The sequence below is a fragment of the Hylobates moloch genome, unplaced genomic scaffold, assembly GCF_009828535.3.
Source record: "Hylobates moloch isolate HMO894 unplaced genomic scaffold, HMol_V3 SCAFFOLD_6, whole genome shotgun sequence".
NCBI lineage: Eukaryota > Metazoa > Chordata > Mammalia > Primates > Hylobatidae > Hylobates > Hylobates moloch.
The window spans coordinates 128,275,223-128,293,688 of NW_026652281.1; the positions used below are offsets into that span (position 1 = coordinate 128,275,223).

General features: G+C 44.7%; 1 protein-coding gene across 1 annotated transcript in view; it reads right to left on the bottom strand.

Moving 5' to 3' along the window:
• CCDC69 (coiled-coil domain containing 69) overlaps window positions 1–18,466 on the bottom strand; it is a 42,636-nt gene that overhangs the window by 12,015 nt on the left and 12,155 nt on the right. The window contains exons 2-4 of the mRNA XM_032158396.2: window positions 12,116–12,191; window positions 7,772–7,878; window positions 5,194–5,281 (exon numbers count right to left, since the gene is read on the bottom strand). Coding sequence (XP_032014287.1) covers window positions 5,194–5,281; window positions 7,772–7,878; window positions 12,116–12,191 — 271 coding nt within the window. The remainder of the gene's footprint in view (window positions 1–5,193; window positions 5,282–7,771; window positions 7,879–12,115; window positions 12,192–18,466) is intronic.

Here is an 18,466-nt window from a genome sequence, read left to right on the forward strand (position 1 = left end):
GGTAATATAAAATAGTGGTCACTCTGGAAGACAGTTTAGCTGTTTCTCATAAAGCTAAACATACATTTATCATATGACCTAGCCCACGCCTGTGTATTCACCCAAGATAAATGAAAACCTATGTCCACACAAAGTCTGCACACGAATGTTAGAACAGCTCTATTCATAATTGCCTCAAATGTCCTGCAACAGTGAATGAGTAAACAATGGAATATAACGCCACAATGAAAATGTATGAATTACTGAGATAGGCAACAGCTGGAATGAACGTCAAAGGCATCCTGATGCATGAAGGAAGCCAATATAAAAAATCATATTGTATTATGTCATTTATGTAATAGCCTAGAAAAGACAAAGCTACAGAGATGGAGAACAGATCAGTAATTGCCAGGGGCTGGGGGGGAGGAGGATGTGAATACCAGGGTAGTTTGAGACAGATTTTTGGGGGTGATAAAACTGTTGTGTATCCTGACTGTGGTGATGATTACAAGAATCTATAATGTGGCCGGGCACGGTGGCTCACGCCTGTAATCCCAGTACTTTGGGAGGCCGAGGTGGGTGGATCACGAGGTCAGGAGTTGAAGACCAGCCTGACCAAGATGGTGAAACACTGTCTCTACTAAAAATACAAAAATTAGCTGGGCATAGTGGCACATGCCTGTAATCCCAGCTACTCGGGAGGCTCAGGCAAAGAATTGCTTGAACCCAGGAGGCAGAGGTTGCAGTGAGCTGAGATTGCGCCACTGCACTCCAGTCTGGGTGACAGAGTGGGCCTCCATCTCAAAACAAAACAAACAAACAAAAAAGAATCTATACATGCATTAGAATTTATGAAAATGCACACCCCCTCAAAAAGAGTCAGTTTCACTATATGATAATTTAAAAAATAAAAAAAAGACAACAAAGGGTCATCGAATGTGGAAAACCACCACTAGTCTCTCCTGGTTATCTGTGTACCTCTCCCCATACATACAAAATCTCATATATTTCCACCATGCTGTGCTTTCATTCATTCATTATAAACTTATGTAGCACTTAATATGTGCCAAGCATTTAAAAATAACTATAGAAGAATTCTGACTGATAGGAAGAACTCAAGACAGGCAATCTCTTCTCCCCTGGGTTTTACAGTAGGAAATTCTTCTTATTAATATATTTGTAACACTAAAAATAATATCAAAGCAATGCTTGGAGAATAAAGTTGTTTTCCCATAAAGTCTTGTGAGGTACAGAAGGTAGATTTTAGAGATAGAGAAACTGAACCGAGATTCAAGGAGGGTGAATGATAGCCCCAGTTCAACAGGGTATGGTATCTCATTAAAACACAATTCTTCGGCCGGGTGAGGTGGCTCATGCCTGTAATCCCAGCACTTTAGGAGGCCAAGGCAGGCGGATTATGAGGTCAGGAATTCGGGACCAGCCTGGCCAACATGGTGAAACCCTGTCTCTACTAAAAATACAAAAATTAGCCAGGCTTGGTTGCGGATGCCTGTAATCCCAGCTACTCGGGAGGCTGAGGCAGAAGAATCGCTTGGACCCAGGAGGCGGAGGTTGCAGTGAACCGAGATCATGCCACTGCACTCCAGCCTGGGGGACAGAGCGAGACTCTGTCTCAAAAAAAACAAAACAAAACAAACAAAAAAACAAAACCACGCACACCCACACACCCACACACCCACACCCACAAAACCACAATTCTTCAATTTCCAGGCAAGGACTTTAATTCCATTTCACAATGTTTGCAATAATGTGTGCTAATGTTGCAATATGTTTCAAGATTTTTAAAATCATTCAGACCTCTGTTCTAGTTATTCCATCTGGGTAAATCTAAGGACATAATGTGAAATACGGGCAAAATTACGCAAAAGCTGTTTTGAGATCTAGAGGTCTAGACTCACAAGAAATAAGGAAAGCCATGTACTTTATGGTCTTGCCTTTATAAACATTTTAGTGGCAGCATAATTACTTGGAAACATATTTGATACAATGTTAAATGAAAAGAACAGGATATACACTTCTACATATAAAATAATCACAACCATGTGTTTTGTTGTTTTGTTTTGTTTTGTTTTTTAGATGGAGTCTTGCTCTGTCACCGAGGCTGGAGTACAGTGGTGAGATCTTGGCTCACTGCAACCTCTGCCTCCCGGGTTCAAGCAATTCTCCTGCCTCAGCCTCCTCAGTATCCCAAGTAGCTGGGATTACAGGTGCACACCACCACATCAGGCTAATTTTTTTTTTTTATTTTTAGTATAGATGGGGTTTCATCATGTTGGCCAGGCTGGTCTAGAACTCCTGACCTTGTGATCCACCCACCTCGGCCTCCCAAAGTGCTGGGATTATAGGCGTGAGCCACCGCACCCAGCCACAGCCATGTTTTAAGAAGATAAATAATTCTGGGGAAAGGTCATGCGAATACTGATAATGAAAGGAAAAATCAGTAAAGCATTTTCAAGGTCAATTTCAGTAACATCAGTAACATACATAATCTTCTCCAAAGAAGACACGCAAGTCACCAAGAAGCACATGAAAAGATGCTCAACAGAATTAGGCATTAGGGAAATGCAAATCACAACCACAATGCGAAACCACTTTACATGCACTAGGATAGCAACAGGTGTTGCAGAAAATAACAAGTGTTGAAAAGGACGTGCCACCATTGGAACTCCTGTGGGTTGCTGATGGGAATATAAAGTGGTACAGCCCCTCTGGAAAACAGTTTGGCAGTTGCTCAAAAAGTTAAGCACAGAATGATCATATGACCTAGCAATTCTCCTGGGTGTACACCCAGGGGGAACTGAAAACAGCTGTTCAAGTAGGTGCTTGTACTAGTGGCACTATTTACAGTGGCTAAATGGTGGAGGCAGCCTAGGTGTCCATCAACTGATGATGAATGGGTAGAGTGTGGTGTGTCTGTGCAATGGCAAATTACCCAGCCATAAAAAGAAACAAAGTGTAGATGCATGCTGCAACACAGATGAGCCCTGGAAACATTCCAAGGTGAAAGAAGTCAGATGTGGGTGATCATGTGGGTTATACAATCCCGTTTATATGCGTGTCCAGAATGGACAAGGCCATAGAGACAGACAGTGGATTGGTGGTTGCCAGGGGCTAGTGGCAAGATAAGAAGTGACTGCTTAGGCTGGGCACGGTGGCTCATGCCTGTAATCCCAGCACTTTGGGAGGCCGAGGTGGGCAGATCACTTGAGCCCAGGAGTTTGAGACCTGCCTGGGAAACATGGCAAAACCTCATCTCTACAAAAAAATATAAAAATTAGCTGGGCATGGTGGCATGCGCCTGTAGCTACTCAGAAGGCTGAGGGGGGAGGATTGCTTGAGCCCAAGAGGCGGAGGTTGAAGTGAGCCGAGATTGCGCCACTGTACTCCAGCCTGGGCAACAGAGCGAGACCCTGTCTCAAACAAACAAACAAACAAAAAACAAACAAACAAAAAAAAAACCAAAACAAACAAAGTGACTGCTCAGTGGGTGGGAGTTTCCTTTTGGAGTGATGGCACTGTGAATGTACTAAATGTCACTAATGGTAAATCTTATGTCTATTTTACCAGAATAAAAAATATATATACATAAACTTTACCACACCAATTCTACTAGGATGTTATTCTAACGCTGAAATCATGAATGTGACAAAGATTTTATAAAACCGGGGTTCATTATGTAAGTATCATTGCTGTTATAAACAATGGCAAAAATCTTGAAATTACCTAAATGCCTAACAAAGGGACTCAGTTAAATGAACAAGGGTGCATACTGGAATGCTATGTAGTTACTAAAACTCTTGGTATAGAAGTTTAATGACTTCTATACCAAATTTAATGTTTAATGACATTTATCATTTAATGTTTATGACAGGATGCTAATATAACACAAAGTGAAAAAAAATAATTTAATGACAGGATGCTAATGCAACACAAAGTAAAAAAAATAATTTACCTCCCCTCCCCAAAGTGTGTGTGTATAGATGTATATTCTATGTATACATACAGAAAAAGAAATGGAAGGAATCTATTTCAAAGGGGTAACAGTGGCTAACTCTGGGTGGAATTATGATTTAAATTTTCTCAACAATAAAATCAGTGCTAAGAATTATTGCTAAGTATCTTGCACTGTTCTAAATTCTATCTCTGTCTATCTATCATTAAATTGTTTAATTCTTACAAACAACCTATTAGGGAGGTAAAGTAACTTCTTCAAGGTTACAGAGCTGGTAAGCAGTGGAGATGAAGTTTAGACCCAGGGACTGGAGCTCTAGAGAATGAGATTTATCTATCTATCTATCTATCTATCTATCTATCTATCTATCTATCTATCTATCTATCATCTATCTATCTTACCAAACTGGAAAGTTTGATTATCTATCTATCTATCTATCTATCTATCCATCCATCCATCCATCTATCTCCCTCCCTCCCTCTTATCTATCTATCGTCTATTTATTTTTAATAGTGACAGCATCTTGCTATGTTGCCCAGGTTGGTCTTGAACTCCTGGGCTCAAGCAATCTATCTATCTATCTATCTATCTATCTATCTATCTATCTATCTATCTATCTATTATCTATTTATTTATTTTTAATAGTGACAGAATCTTGCTATGTTGCCCAGGTTGGTCTTGAACTCCTGGGCTCAAGCAGTCTATCCACCTTGGACTCTCAAAGTGCTGGGAATACAGGCGTGAGCCACTATGCCAAGCCAAGAATGAGACATTAACCACTGTGCTGTAAGATCTTTTTGTCTAATCTACAGTTTCCAAATTTTCTATGATGATCACATTTGGTGATATAAGAGGAAAGACAGTTATTTTTCAAAATAATCAATCTAACAATAAATAAGAGCTACCATCATCGTGGGGATGGAATATGTGTATTTAAAAATTATTCTATTTGTCTGGGTTTTCCAAATTTCCCTTAATAAATATGGATTGCTTTTTAAATGGAAAGAAAAAAATACCTCTCGAATAAGGAAAAAGAAAGCTTGATGCCAGCCTCTTAAATCCATGCCCCAAAGGAAAAGTCCATCAGCCCTCTAGGGCCAAGGATCCTGTAGGTTTGAGTCAATTGCTTGTGGATCAGACAGACAGGGAGGGACCAGTGGGAGAGCCCAGGTGAACTCGGCAGGTGGGGCCAGAAGGAAGCGCCTCCCACACCTTAGCCAGTGGAACATCTCTACCCTTACCTTGCAGGGCCTCTTCATTCTTTCCTTCCAGGACCCTTTGCTGCTCATCCAGTCTGTCCCGAAGCTCTAGCTCCCTTTCCTTCTCCACCTGGGGGCAGAGAGTCCCGGGCAGGACTAAGGTTGAGCAGGATCAGCACAGCATCTCTTATCCCCTCACCTGGGCCTGCGTGGAACTTGGTGACCAGAGTCCTAACCCTTCCTCTGAGGGATGGGAATGCCATGCCCAGAGAGGACACAAGACTTCCAGGACACAGCAAGTGTGGCAGAATTTGCCTTTTTTAGGGTTTAGCAGGGGGTTCCCATATAATTATCTACATGGAAAAGGATGTAGGAGTATTCTAATCCTGATGCTTACTCAAGGCAGGAAGCCTCCCAAGGTGTTTCTCTGCTTGTGTAAGGCTTGCTGTTGCAAGCGACCTCCAACTTCTACCATCAGGTCCCAGATCTGCCCTCTGGGGTCACACAGAGCCAGACTGTTCCCTCAACCCAGGCAGCCCCTCAGAGATCTGAGCACAGTGGCCCGTGTTCCCAACATTTCTCTTCTCCAGGCTGAACCCTCCCAGCCCTTCTCATTGTCCCGCACTTGAGATGTTTTCCAGTCCCTTTGCCACCTGTAAGGTACAGCTGATGGGGCATATCCTGAGGCAAGGCATGACTTAAAGGGGTTCTAGCCCCAGCATACCACTGAGTTCCTGTCTAATGAGCTCCCTCCACTGTATAATGAAGGGACTCAACATGACAATACCTGAGGCCCTTACAAGTCTCAAGGTTAAGGAATTCCACAGGTAAGAGTCAGGGCCAAATGACATTACCATGGTAACTCTACCAAAACAAACTAAAGACCGGCAGCTGCATACAGTTAACTTACCTTTCATAAAAGGTGTGTTTCTGAAAAATGCATCTAAGCTAAGACCATTTTAATGTGTGGGGGGGCACTCGTTGCAGCCTTCCACCCAGCGAACACCTGAGGGCAGGGTCTGGACCCGATTTCTCCCTGTACCCCTGGCAGTGCCGAGGCTGTACCCTCCCCGCACATAGTAATCTCCCCCAACAAGTCGACTGGGTGAATAAAATCTAGCAGAAAATCTTTTAGTAATAAATAACCATGCAATTTAATAGAGTGATTAGTTTGTAACTACAGAGCCTTTTTTTTTTTTGAGATGGATTCTTGCTCTGCCACCCAGGGTAGAGTGCAGTGGTGTGATCTCAGCTCACTGCAACCTCTGCCTCCCAGGTTCAAGCGATTCTCCTGCCTCAGCTTCCCAAGTAGCTGGGATTACAGGCATGCGCCACCAGGCTGGGCTAATTTTTGTATTTTTGTAGAGACGGTGGTCTCGCCATGTTGCCCAGGCTGGTCTCAAACTCCTGACATCAGGTGATCTGCCTGCCTTGGCCTCCCAAAGTGATGGGATTACAGGCGTGCCTGGCCCAGATCCATCTTAAAGAAGTGACTTTAAATTTCAGAATTTTGAATATTTACCCTGAACATATTTCATATTTATAACTTAAACTAAAGAAAATTTAGAGAAAACGTGTGTACACCACCAAATCTTTCCTGCTACTCTACCCACTCCCTCTGGTAAAGGAAGAAATGGAGGCAAAGAGAGGCGAAGGATGAGTGACCAAGTTAGAATGAGGAAAAGGAAATCCTGGGCTGCAGGTTACATTCAGTCATCCCATCACTTTAGTGTCCTTCAATCTAGAATTGTTCCCCAGTCTTTCCTCATGTTTCATGGCCTTGACATTTGACTAATATAGGCTGGAAATTCTGTAGAATGTCCTTCAATTTTCATTTCTGGGTAATTTTAAAGCCTCAGTGTCATCCCTTTCGAGAAGCCTTCTCTGAACCCACAGCCTTGGTTAAGGGTTCTCTTATGTCCTTTCACAGCACTATAAACTTTTCATAGCACTTTTAATTGCAATAAGTATTTCTGCTTAACTGCGTTTAGCATCTGATGTCCCATCTCAGTCAGGATAAGCTAAATTATGCTGCCATAACAAACAATGGCAAAGTCTCAGTGGCTTAAAAGGTTTATTTTGCCCTCACTACCTACCCATTTTGTGTGGCAGGGAGCTCTGCTGCCAGGGATTATCCAGGATTATCCAGGGATAATCATCCAGAGATCAGGCTGATGGAGCGGCCATTACAACAGTCCTGTCACTTAGCTAGACAGAAAGACCTTGAGGGTCTTGAACTGGCAACTAAATGCTTGCCCTAGAAGTGACACTGGTTCTTCTTTCTATAACGAATCAGCCAGAACGAGTTCTGCGGTCCCACCCAACCATGAGGTGGGCCCAGAAAGGCAATTAATCTAGCAGCATCAACAGCTTTTACTCTTCCCAAATAGACTCTCAGCTTCGTGAAAGCAGCTGCCAGCTCTGCTTGTTTTAACCAATGTGCCCAGCACACAGTGCCCTGATAAAAATATGTGTTTAACAGATAAAGGACTCCCTTCTTGGCAAAATGAGTAAGGGACTCTCACAACAGCAACAAAAACCTAAGGTAGGCACTCACTCTGGGATTCAGCAAAGTTAGCTGAGCAGGAGAAAGACAGGGGGTGGGGGCACCTGGACTTACCTGTTGTGCCCATTTCTTCTTTTCCTCCTCATGTTGCTGGAGAATTCTGGTTATATCCTTCTGGTGCCGCTCAGCCTCCTCTGATGCACAGAGCTGGACGGTTATAGCTAGAGATGAAAAAGCAAAAAAAAAAAAAAAAAAACTCACAGAGTGGAAGTATAGTCAGAGCTGGCAGAGAGAGTGTGGGAAATGGGGCTAAGGGATGAGAACCCTGGTCTCTGCCTCAAGAATGATTTCAGGTGGGACCAGTCTCCAGAGACAGCCCCTCGAGTCTCTATGGATTTGGAGATCCTCTTTCAAGGAATAAGCCAATGGTCTCATTTTGTCCTCTGGTCTCCATGTTCTTCCCCATTTTTTTAAAAATTAGTTGCTGGCCAGACACGGTGGCTCACACCTGTAGTCCCAGCACTTTGGGAGGCTGAGGTGGGAGGAGCACTTGAGACCAGGAGTTGGAGACCAGACTAGAAAACACAGTGAGACCCTATCTCTAAAAAAAAAAAAAGAAAAGAAAAAAGCTGGGCATGATGGCATGCACCTGCAGTCCCAGCTACTAGGGAGACCAAAGCAGGAGGATGGTTTTGAGCACAGGAGTTCAAGGCTGCAGTAAGCTATGACTGAACCACTGCACTCCAGTCTGGGCAAAAGATTTAAAAATTAGTTGTTGATACTTAATAACTGGGAAGCTTTTACTTAATAATTCTGATTTCCAATTTTTCTTGAAGAATCCAAAGAAAAACTGGCAATGTATGCCTTCATGTCAACCAGGGGCTGGAGCCGGAAGCAGCTGCCTCCTCTTTGGCCGGCCAGGATGGGGCTCTGCAGTTGGCTACAGTCTTCACCTCCTGCTATTATTAAAAATGTATACAAAGGGCCACATGTCATTTGCTTCACCTGCTGGGTCCCAAGAGCATCTGAGTTTGTGGCCCCTCACCTTTAGCGTCTCCTCAGCTGGTAGCAGAGGGTGCTACTTGAGAGCAGGAAGGAAACACAACCAGGAAGTCTAGCCCCTGCTTCGGGAAACTCCAAAACAGGCCCTGCCAATGCCACGCTGAGTCTATCAGATGCTAGGTATGACCTAAGGCAGTAGCCATCCTCTCTGTGCCTCAGTTACCTAATACATGGGATCAGGATAATTATGGCACCTACCACATGAGTGAGGCTGAGATGATTAAATCAGGAAACAATGGCAATAAAAATAATAAAAGCAGGATAGGAGGACTGAGAGCTTACCATGCCTGCAACATGTCCAGCACTGTTCCAAGTGCCTCAGAGGGATGACTCACCTGCTCCTCACAGCTACCCAATAGTCGTGAGTAATATTATTACACCCATCCTACAGACGAGGAAGTTGAGGCTCAGAGTTGTTCAACTTGTTCAAGGTCACCCAGTTCAAAATTAAGGGAGCAGGGATATGAACCTACACAATCTGTTTCCATGGCAAATACTCCTAACTACCACCTTATCCTGCTTGCTTGTGCACAAAAGGAAATGTAGGCCAGGCGCGGTGGCTCACACCTGTTACCCCAGCACTATGGGAGGCCAAGGTGAGTGGATCACTTGAGCCCAGGAGTTCGAGACCAGCCTGGACAGCATGGTGAAACCCCGTCTCTACTAAAAATACAAAAAATCCTAGCTACTCGGGAGGCTGAGGCAGGAGAATCGCTTGAACCTGGGAGGTGGAGGTTGAGATGGCACCATTGCACTCCAGCCTGGGCCACAGAGACTCCGTCTCAAAAAACAAAAAAACTTGGTGCAGGCCAATTGCAGAGGCTCACGCCTGTAATCCTAGCACTTTGGGAGGCCAAGGAGGCTGGATTGCTTGAGCCTAGGAGCTTGAGACCAGCCTGGGCAACATGGTGAGACCCCATCTCTATCTAAAAAACAAAAAGAAAGAAAGAAATACAGTGCCAGGCACTTTGGAAGTGCTCAATAAATATTCCTTATTATTCATGAAATGTTCTCTAAATGTTTGTCAGTGCTCATGACAAGCATTAGAGCCTAATACTAGTGTTGTTGGCATTATTAATGTTAGCATTATTATTAGAAAATTCCATAAGCAAGGTCTGGCAATGGATATGGAAGAAATGTGAGGATGAGGACGATCCCAATGCTGCTCAGTCCCGTCAGGATAGGAGAAGTGAGCTGGTGCCCGAGTCCCAGAGGCCATAAGCAGATAGACAGACGTCAGATGATGGCAACAGTTAAGATCAGAGAACCCTGAATTCTCACAATTCATTTGGCTCAAATTTTGGTCCACAAGATTAGTACCAGATTGACCACAACTGGAGAGAAGCTTATTAGAAATCTCTCTCTCTCTCTGTCTCTCTCTGCCCGGTGCAGTGGCTCACTTCTGTAATCTCAGCACTTTGGGAGGCCGAGGTGAGTGGATCACTTGAGGTCAGGAGTTCGAGACCAGCCTGGCCATGGTGAAGCCCCGTCTCTACCAAAAATCCAAAAAAATTTAGCTGAGCATGGTGGCAGGCGCCTGTAATCCCAGCTACTCGGGAGGCTGAGGCAGGAGAATCGCTTGAACCTGGGAGGCGGAGGTTGCACTGAGCTGAGATCCTGCCACTGCACTCCAGCCTGGCAACGAGAGCGAAACTCCGTCTTGAAAAAATAAAAATATAAAATAAAAATAAATATATATATTTAGTATATATATATTTATATTTATATAATATAAATATATTTATATTTTTCTTCAGAAAATATGGCTCTGTAGCCAACTGCAGAGCCCCATCCTGGCCGGCCAAAGAGGAGGCAGCTGCTTCCGGCTCCAGCCCCTGGTTGACATGAAGGCATACATTGCCAGTTCTTCTTTGGATTCTTCAAGAAAAATTGGAAATCAGAATTATTAAGTAAAAGCTTCAGCCCAGAGAGTGGGCTGCATAATATGCAGCTTCTTCAGCCCACTCTCCGAGATTTTTATTTAGTTGGTCTGTGGTAGGTCCCTAGAATCTGCATCTTTGAAGTTCTCCAGGTAATTTTTCTTTTTTTGAGACAGGGTCTTGCTCTGTTGCCCAGGTTGGAGGGCAGTGCTGCGATCACAGCTCACTGCAGCCTCAACCCCCCTGGCTCAGGTGATCCTCCCACCTCAGTTTCCCAAGTAGCTGGGACTACAGGCACACCACCACGCCCCGCTAACTTTTTGTGTGTGTATTTTTGGTAGAGACGGGGTTTCACCATGTTGCCCAGTCTGATCTTGAACTCTTGGGCTCAAGCATTCCATCCACCTTGGCCTCCCAAAGTCCTGGGATTATAGACAAGAACCATCGCACCTGGCCTGGATAATTCTTATATACAATCAGATTGGATTTTGTGGTCCAATTACTTATGCAGTACTTGAACTTCACCTACAATATTCCCAACAGCCTCTAGGCTGTAACTAAATACCTTCAGAGATAGGGAGCTCCTCCTATTACCAGGTAGCTCTGATGGTTTTAAATCAACAACCACACAAAAAATTCTTTGAGATTGAGCTGAATTCTGCCTGCATGTTCCTGCTACCCTGAGATCTTAATACTGACCTCTGTATCACACTAAGCAAGGCTCATCTTTCTGCTCCATTAGGGCACCTCAGACATGTGGAGAAAATTGTTGTTTTATGGCAACCTATTTTTTTTTCTGGATGTAGTAATTTTTATTTTCATACCGTGCAAATTTCAAAGAAAAGAAAACAAAATAAAATAAATATTATTGCACTGTATTTAGCTCTACTCATTTGAAAAAGAAAATTAGATATTCAAGTTAGAAGGTTCCCAGATGATCCATTACAAATTAAAATGGATTTTAACTTATTTTATATATAAATATTTTTTCTTTTTCAACTTTTGTTTAGATTTAGGGGTACGCATGCAGATTCGTTACCTGGGTATATTGGGTGATGCTGAGTTTTGGGATACAAACGATCCTGTCACCCAGGTACTAAGCATAGTAGCCAACAGTTTTTCAACCCTTGCTCCCATCCCTCCCTCCCTCCCTATGGCGACATCTTCTTTCCAGATGAACATTCTCTGTTCCTTTAACTGTTCCTTATAGGACATGTTTTCCAGATTCTTCACCAGTCTGATCTTGTTCCGTTGTACTCCCTCCAATTTTTTTCTGGATCCCTCTAAAAATGTACTTTCCAGAAACATATATAGCACTCTAGGTGTGGTATCAACAGCCTAGAATAGGGAAGCACAGGTCAGGACTATTACCTCCCTGATTTTAGACACGATATTCCTATTAAGGTAACCTATCTAAGATCTCATGATATATTTCAGTAGCTATATCATCTGTGTTGATTATAAGGTAGGAACCTCATAGATGGCAGTTGGGGCCTTTGTGGGGCTGGCTACTCACCTGTGTCCCCATTGAGGGGACCTAATTCCTGGGGCTCTGGTCTGGGTGGCTGTTCTGGTTCTGGTTCTTGGCGCTTCTGGAAGAAATGAGACAACAGTGAGGCGTGGGTAGAGGGTAGGAGGTCAATGCGAGGACGGGCTGCAACAGTGGGACTCTTCCAAAGGCAAGGCAGGACCTTCAGTTACACCAGACCCTGCCCCACACCTGCGCATTAGGCTGCCTCGCAGCCCCAGGCAGCAGACCCTCTACCAGGGGAGGGGCCCCAGAACAGGACTTCTCATCCCCATCAGGGAAACCCTCAGGGGAGTTTGACACTGCTTGACCTGTCCCTAGATCCTTGCAGTCTGGCTCCTGCTGCCATCCCTGGGGGCCTCTCAGACCACCTCTTTCTTCTCCCAGGATCTGGCCAGACCTGCTATTACCCTCACTCCAGCTATGCACTTGAGGTGCCCTAAAAACCTCCCGACCCACAATTCAGGGTTGATTTTTGTTTGGAGAAAACTCAAACCATTTTTCCTCTGCTCTCACACCACAATAATCACCCACACAGAAGAAGACTTCCGTGTGTGTGGGAGGGGCTCTCCCCATCAGTGCTGCAGCGGACATCAGCTGGGTGTCCTCTAATTCAATTCTGACACTACCTACCTGGAGATAGTGTCACAAGTCTGGGCCTCCAGAACTTTTGACAGATGGGCTTCAAGTTGAGGTTTCCTTGACCTCTTTGGGTTTGATTAATTTGCTGGAGTGGCTCACACAACTTGGGAAAACACTTACTTACAATGACTGGTTTATTATAAAGGATAGTACAAAGGACGCAGATGATGAGCTGCATAGGACAAGGTATGGGAGAAAGGGAGGGAGCTTCCATACCCTCCTTGGGGGCCACCATCCAGGAACCTCCATGTGTTCAGCTATGCGGAAGCTCTCCAAACCCAATCCTCTCGGGTTTTTCATGGAGGCTTCATTATATAGGCATACTTGATTAAACTATTGACCATTGGTGATCAATGCGACATTCTAGTCCCTCTCCCCTCCCCAGAGGTTGTCGGGTGGGGCTGAAAGTCCCAAACCTCTAAGAGGAATAACTAATACAAAAGGGCTTTCTGCATCACAAAGCAGTGCCAGTGGCTCCCAGATTTCATAAATGAGCAATTGGTTAAAAATTTAATTAACTAATCAATGTACTTATTTTGAGACTGAGTCTTGCTCTGTCGCCCAGGCTGGAGTGCAGTGGTGTGATCTCAGCTCACTGCAACCTCCGCCTCTCAGCCTGAAGTACAGTGGCGCAATCTCGGTTCACTGTAATCTCCGCCTCCTGGGTTCAAGTGATTCTGCTGCCTCAGCCTCCTGAGTAGCTGGGACTACAGGTGCGTGCCACCATGCCCGGCTAATTTCTTGTATTTTTAGTAGAGATGGGGTTTCACTGTGTTAGCCAGGATGGTCTCGATCTCCTGACCTTGTGATCCACCCACCTCAGCCTCCCAAAATGCTGGGATTACAGGTGTGAGCCACCACCCTCGACCTTTTTTTTCTTTTTGAGACAGAGTCTTGCTCTGTTGCCCAGGCTGGAGTGCAGTTACACGATTCCGGCCACTGCAACCTCCGCCTCCTGGGTTCAAGTGATCCTCAGCCTCCAGAGTGGCTGAGACTACAGGTAGGCGCCACCACACCTGGCTAATTTTTGTATTTTTAGTAGAGACAGGGTTTCGCCATGTTGGCCAGGCTGGTCTTGAACTCCTGGCCTCAAGCGATCTGCCCACCTTGGCATCCCAAAGTGCTAGGATTAGAGGCCTGAGCCACTGTACCTGGCCAAATGAGTAATATTTTTTAATGGGAGAGTTGATATGGGCTGATAAGCAAGGATGCTGAAAAAAACTATTTGTATATTATTATTATTATTATTATTATTATTATTATTATTATTATTTTAGATGGAGTCTTGCTCTGTCACCCAGGCTGGAGTGCAGTGGCGCAATCTCAGCTCACTGCAAGCTCCACCTCCCGGGTTCACGCCATTCTCCTGCCTCAGCTTCCCGAGTACCTGGGACTACAGGTGCCCACCACCACGTCCAGCTAATTTTTTGTATTTTTAGTAGAGACGGGTTTCACCGTGTTAGCCAGGATGGTCTCAATCTCCTGACCTCATGATCCGCCCACCTTGGCCTCCCAAAGTGCTGGGATTACAGGCGTGAGCCACTGTACCCGGCCTAACTATTTGTAGATTATTACTATCATTGTATAAAATAAAGGACATTTTGATCTTCCAAAATATAGTAAGGAAAAGCTTAAGAACAGTCTTCCAGGAAAGGAGAACTGACATGCTTACTGAACATTACACACTCGCTCACACCATCATTTTCTCATTTCATGCTGGAGAGGTGAAAAGTTGGTTGATGTCTGGCGGTGGTCACCGGACCAGGATTTGGGTAAAAAAAAATTTAAGCCCTTTTGTATGCTTTTCAAGATGCTCTTACAAAGAAGAGAAAGAAAGAGAGAAGGAAGGGAAAGGGCAGAAAGGAAGGAAAAAAGGAAGGAAGGAAGAAGATGTTCTAGATTCAATTTTAAGAAACACTTTAAAAAACAAGTCAGGCCTGGGTGCAGTGGCTCATGCCTATAATCTTGGCACTCTGGGAGGCCAACGTGGGCAGATCATTTGCAGTCAGGAGTTTGAGATCAACCTGACCAACATGGCAAAAACTCCTCTCTAATAAAAATACGAAAATTAGGCAGGTGTGGTGGTGCACACCTGTAATCTCAACTACTCAGGAGGCTGAGGCATGAGAATTGCTTGAACCCAGGAGGTGGAGGTTGCAGTGAGCCAAGATCTCGCCACTGCACTCCAGCCTGGGCAATAGAGTGAGACTCTGTCTCAAAAAACAAACAAACAAAAACACAAGTCAAACTATGAAGAGGCTATGAAAATGTTTGACAAAAATTATTAAAAATGTCCTAAACTGAAGAACCATTGAAATACTTCTAGAAAGCATGCTTCTCACTGGGGAGGGAAGATGTATCAAGGGAAGTCTTCTAGAATAGTCTGCTTCTCTTCCATGGTGCTGGGCACAGAGCCTGGCACGTGTAAGCCCCTGGAGGACTGAGTGAGGCATGGGGCCTCCCCCACATCCTCGTGCCCCCAATCTGCTGAGTGGCTGGGCAGACCTGACAATTTAGCTCCCCCACCACCGTGGTGAAGACTCAATCCACCCTTTCCAGGGAAGAGGAGGAAGCCTGGTCCAGGCACGACTCAGAGAAACTGTCAACACCGGAATCTGGGGAAGTGACAGCAGCCAGCCTCCCCACCCTGGGCTGGAGGAAGGAGGGAGATAAACATAAATGGTTGTCTCTTCCTTGTTGCCACGACTGATTAGCTGAACTCAGACAATGTTTTTACGGGAGCCAGAAGGCCTAGATTCTAGTCCCAGCTCTGTTACAAACTTGGGCAAATCCCTTCCCGCTCTGGCTTCTGCTTCCTCCTCTGTGAGGTAGGGATGAGGAGGTCTGGTGGTTTAACTGGATGATCCCATAGTGTTCAAACTCTAAGCTCTCATCTCAGCTCCTCTCAACAGTACTGTGAGGCAAAGGTCACTACAGGCGAGGAAACTGAGGCTCAGGGAGGTTTAAGACACTGTCACACTGTGCCTTAATGTTCAAATCAGCATTAGAACCAGGTGTCAGAATATTAGAGACTGCAGAGCAGAGTGGTTAAGAACTCTAGAATTGTAGAACCACACAGGTCTGGGTTCAAATACTAAATTCAACACCATGTGACTGACCTCTCCATGCCTCGGATTTCTCATGAGGCTCTTTTAGGATGAGATGAAATAATGCAACTGCAGTGTCTGGCACATACTAAGAGCTCAAATATTGCATAAGACGATTGCCATGTTTCAGAAACATGGCAAGAACAAAGATCCACGTCATCTGCTTTGGCAGACCTCTTGGGCTGCCCCTGGGTCTCAGGTTTTGTCGTCTGAAATAAGGTCAAAAGCTCATGAAATGCTGCCTTCTTTCAGATAACCACCACAACAGCTTTCAGACCACAGGCAGCACGTGGCCTTGTACTTGAGTCCCCAGCTCTTGACAAAACAAGATAACTCCTTCAGAATGGCAGTTAAGGCTATCATCATCTGTCCCCCAGTCTACCTCCACTCCAATTTCTTTCTTTTTTTTCTGGCTTTTTTTTTTTGAGATTGAGTCTTGCTCTGTTGCCCAGGCTGGAGTGCAGTGGTGTGATCAGGGCTCACTGCAACCTCCGCCTCCCAGGCTCAAGCAATTCTCCTGCCTCAGCCTCCCAAGTAGCTGGGACTACAGGCGTATGCTACCACACCTGGCTAATTTTTGTATTTTTGGTAGAGACGGAATTTTGCCATGCTGCTCAGGATAGTCTCGGACTCCTAGGCTCAAGTGATTTGTCTGCCTCGGCCTTCCAAAGTACTGGGATTACAGGCATGAGCCAAGGCACCCAGCCTCAATTTCTTAATACTTAAATATTTATAAATATCTTCTTCCAGTTACAGCACTAGTAGGCATTTGTTGTAGAAAGTACAGAAAATACATGAAAATATAGAAAGAAAATCTCGACCCAGAGAGAACCCCATAACCTGGTGGCATATATCGTTCATCTACATATACATATTCAATATTACATATACTTCCTCATATCTTACTTTTTCAAATATATTATGAGCATTTACTACACAGCATTAACTATTCTGCAAATGTGTTAATTTTAATGATGAGCAGAACATCCCTATGGATGAATTTAGTCATTCACTGTTGAGTGTTTAAATTGTTTCCACTTTTTGATTTGCGATTATGCTTTAATAAATATATTGATTTAGGCCAGGTGCGGTGGCTCACGCCTATAATCCTAGCACTTTGGGAGGCAGAGGTGGGTGGATCATTTGAGGTCAGGAGTTCGAGACCAGCCTGGCCAACCTGGTGAAACTCCGTCTCTACTAAAAATACAAAACCAGGCGGTAGTGGCATGCACCTCTAATCCCAGCTACTTGGGAATCTGAGGCAGGAGAATCGCTTGAACCCAGGAGGTGGAGGTTGCAGTGAGCCAAGATCGCACCACTGCACTCCAGTCTGGGCGACAGAGTGAAACCCTGTCACAAAAAATAAAAAATTAAAATTAAAATTAAAAAATAAACTGATTTGTAAAATTTTATACACATCTAATATTACATGTCTAATATTGAAAGGTTCAACCAATTTACTCACCTTCAAATGGCACACAAGAAGACCAGTTTCAGCTAGGTGTGGTAGCTCACACCTGTAATCCTAGCACTTTAGGAGGCCGAGGTGGGAGGATCACTTGAAGCCATGAGTTTGAGACCAGCCTGGCCAACATGACAAAACCCCATCTCTACTAAAAATACAAAAATTAGCCAGGTGTGGTGGCATGTGCCTGTAATCCCAGCTATTTGGGATGCTGAGGCACAAGAATTGTTTGAACCTGGGAGGCGGAGGTTGCAGTGAACTGAGATTGGGCCACTGCACTCCACCCTGGGTGACAGAGAAAGACTGTCTCAAAAAAAAAAAAAAAAAAAAGGCCAGTTTCACTGCAACCTTGCCAACGTGGAATATTATCACTTTTTAAAAAAATGTTGGCAAATTTGCTAGGTCAAAACCAAACCAAAATAACCTAGTGCTACCTATTACACGCCTGCCCCCCAACACAGGCATCTGTATGTTCGAGACACCTTACATGCTCAAGACCATCCCACCGTGACACATGGTTAGGTCTAACTAGGGCCCCCAGGCTCAGTGCACACACCATTTCTCTGCTTCTCTCCTGACCTGCCCTGGGGCGGAGTTAGTTCCTGTCTTCTCCATGTTCCAGGCACCCCTGAGAGTATCTACATCTGGTTAGCTGTCTGTCTCTCCTGCTAGCCCAACGGGCTCTTTGAGGACAGGATTTTGAAATCTATATTGGACTTGCCCCAGTATGTTATGATGCCCAGAACAGTATTTCTTAGGAATGTGGTCTATGGACCTCCTGTACTAGAGCCACCTGGAAGGCTTGCTCAACACGAATGTCCAGGTTGCATTCTAGACCTACAGTATGTGTGCTTGGAATTTGCATTTTTTTTTTTTTTTTGAGATGGAGTCTGGCTCTGTTGCCCAGGCTGGAGTGCAGTGGCACGATCTTAGCTCAACTGCAACCTCTGCCTTCCGGGCTCAAGCAATTCTCCTGCCTTAGCCTCCAGAGTAGCTGGGATTACAGGCGCATACCACCACACCAGGCTAATTTTTGTATTTTCAGTAGAGACGGGGTTTCACCATGTTGGCCAGGCAGGTCTCAAACTCCTGACTTCAAGTGATCCACCCACCTCAGCCTCCCAA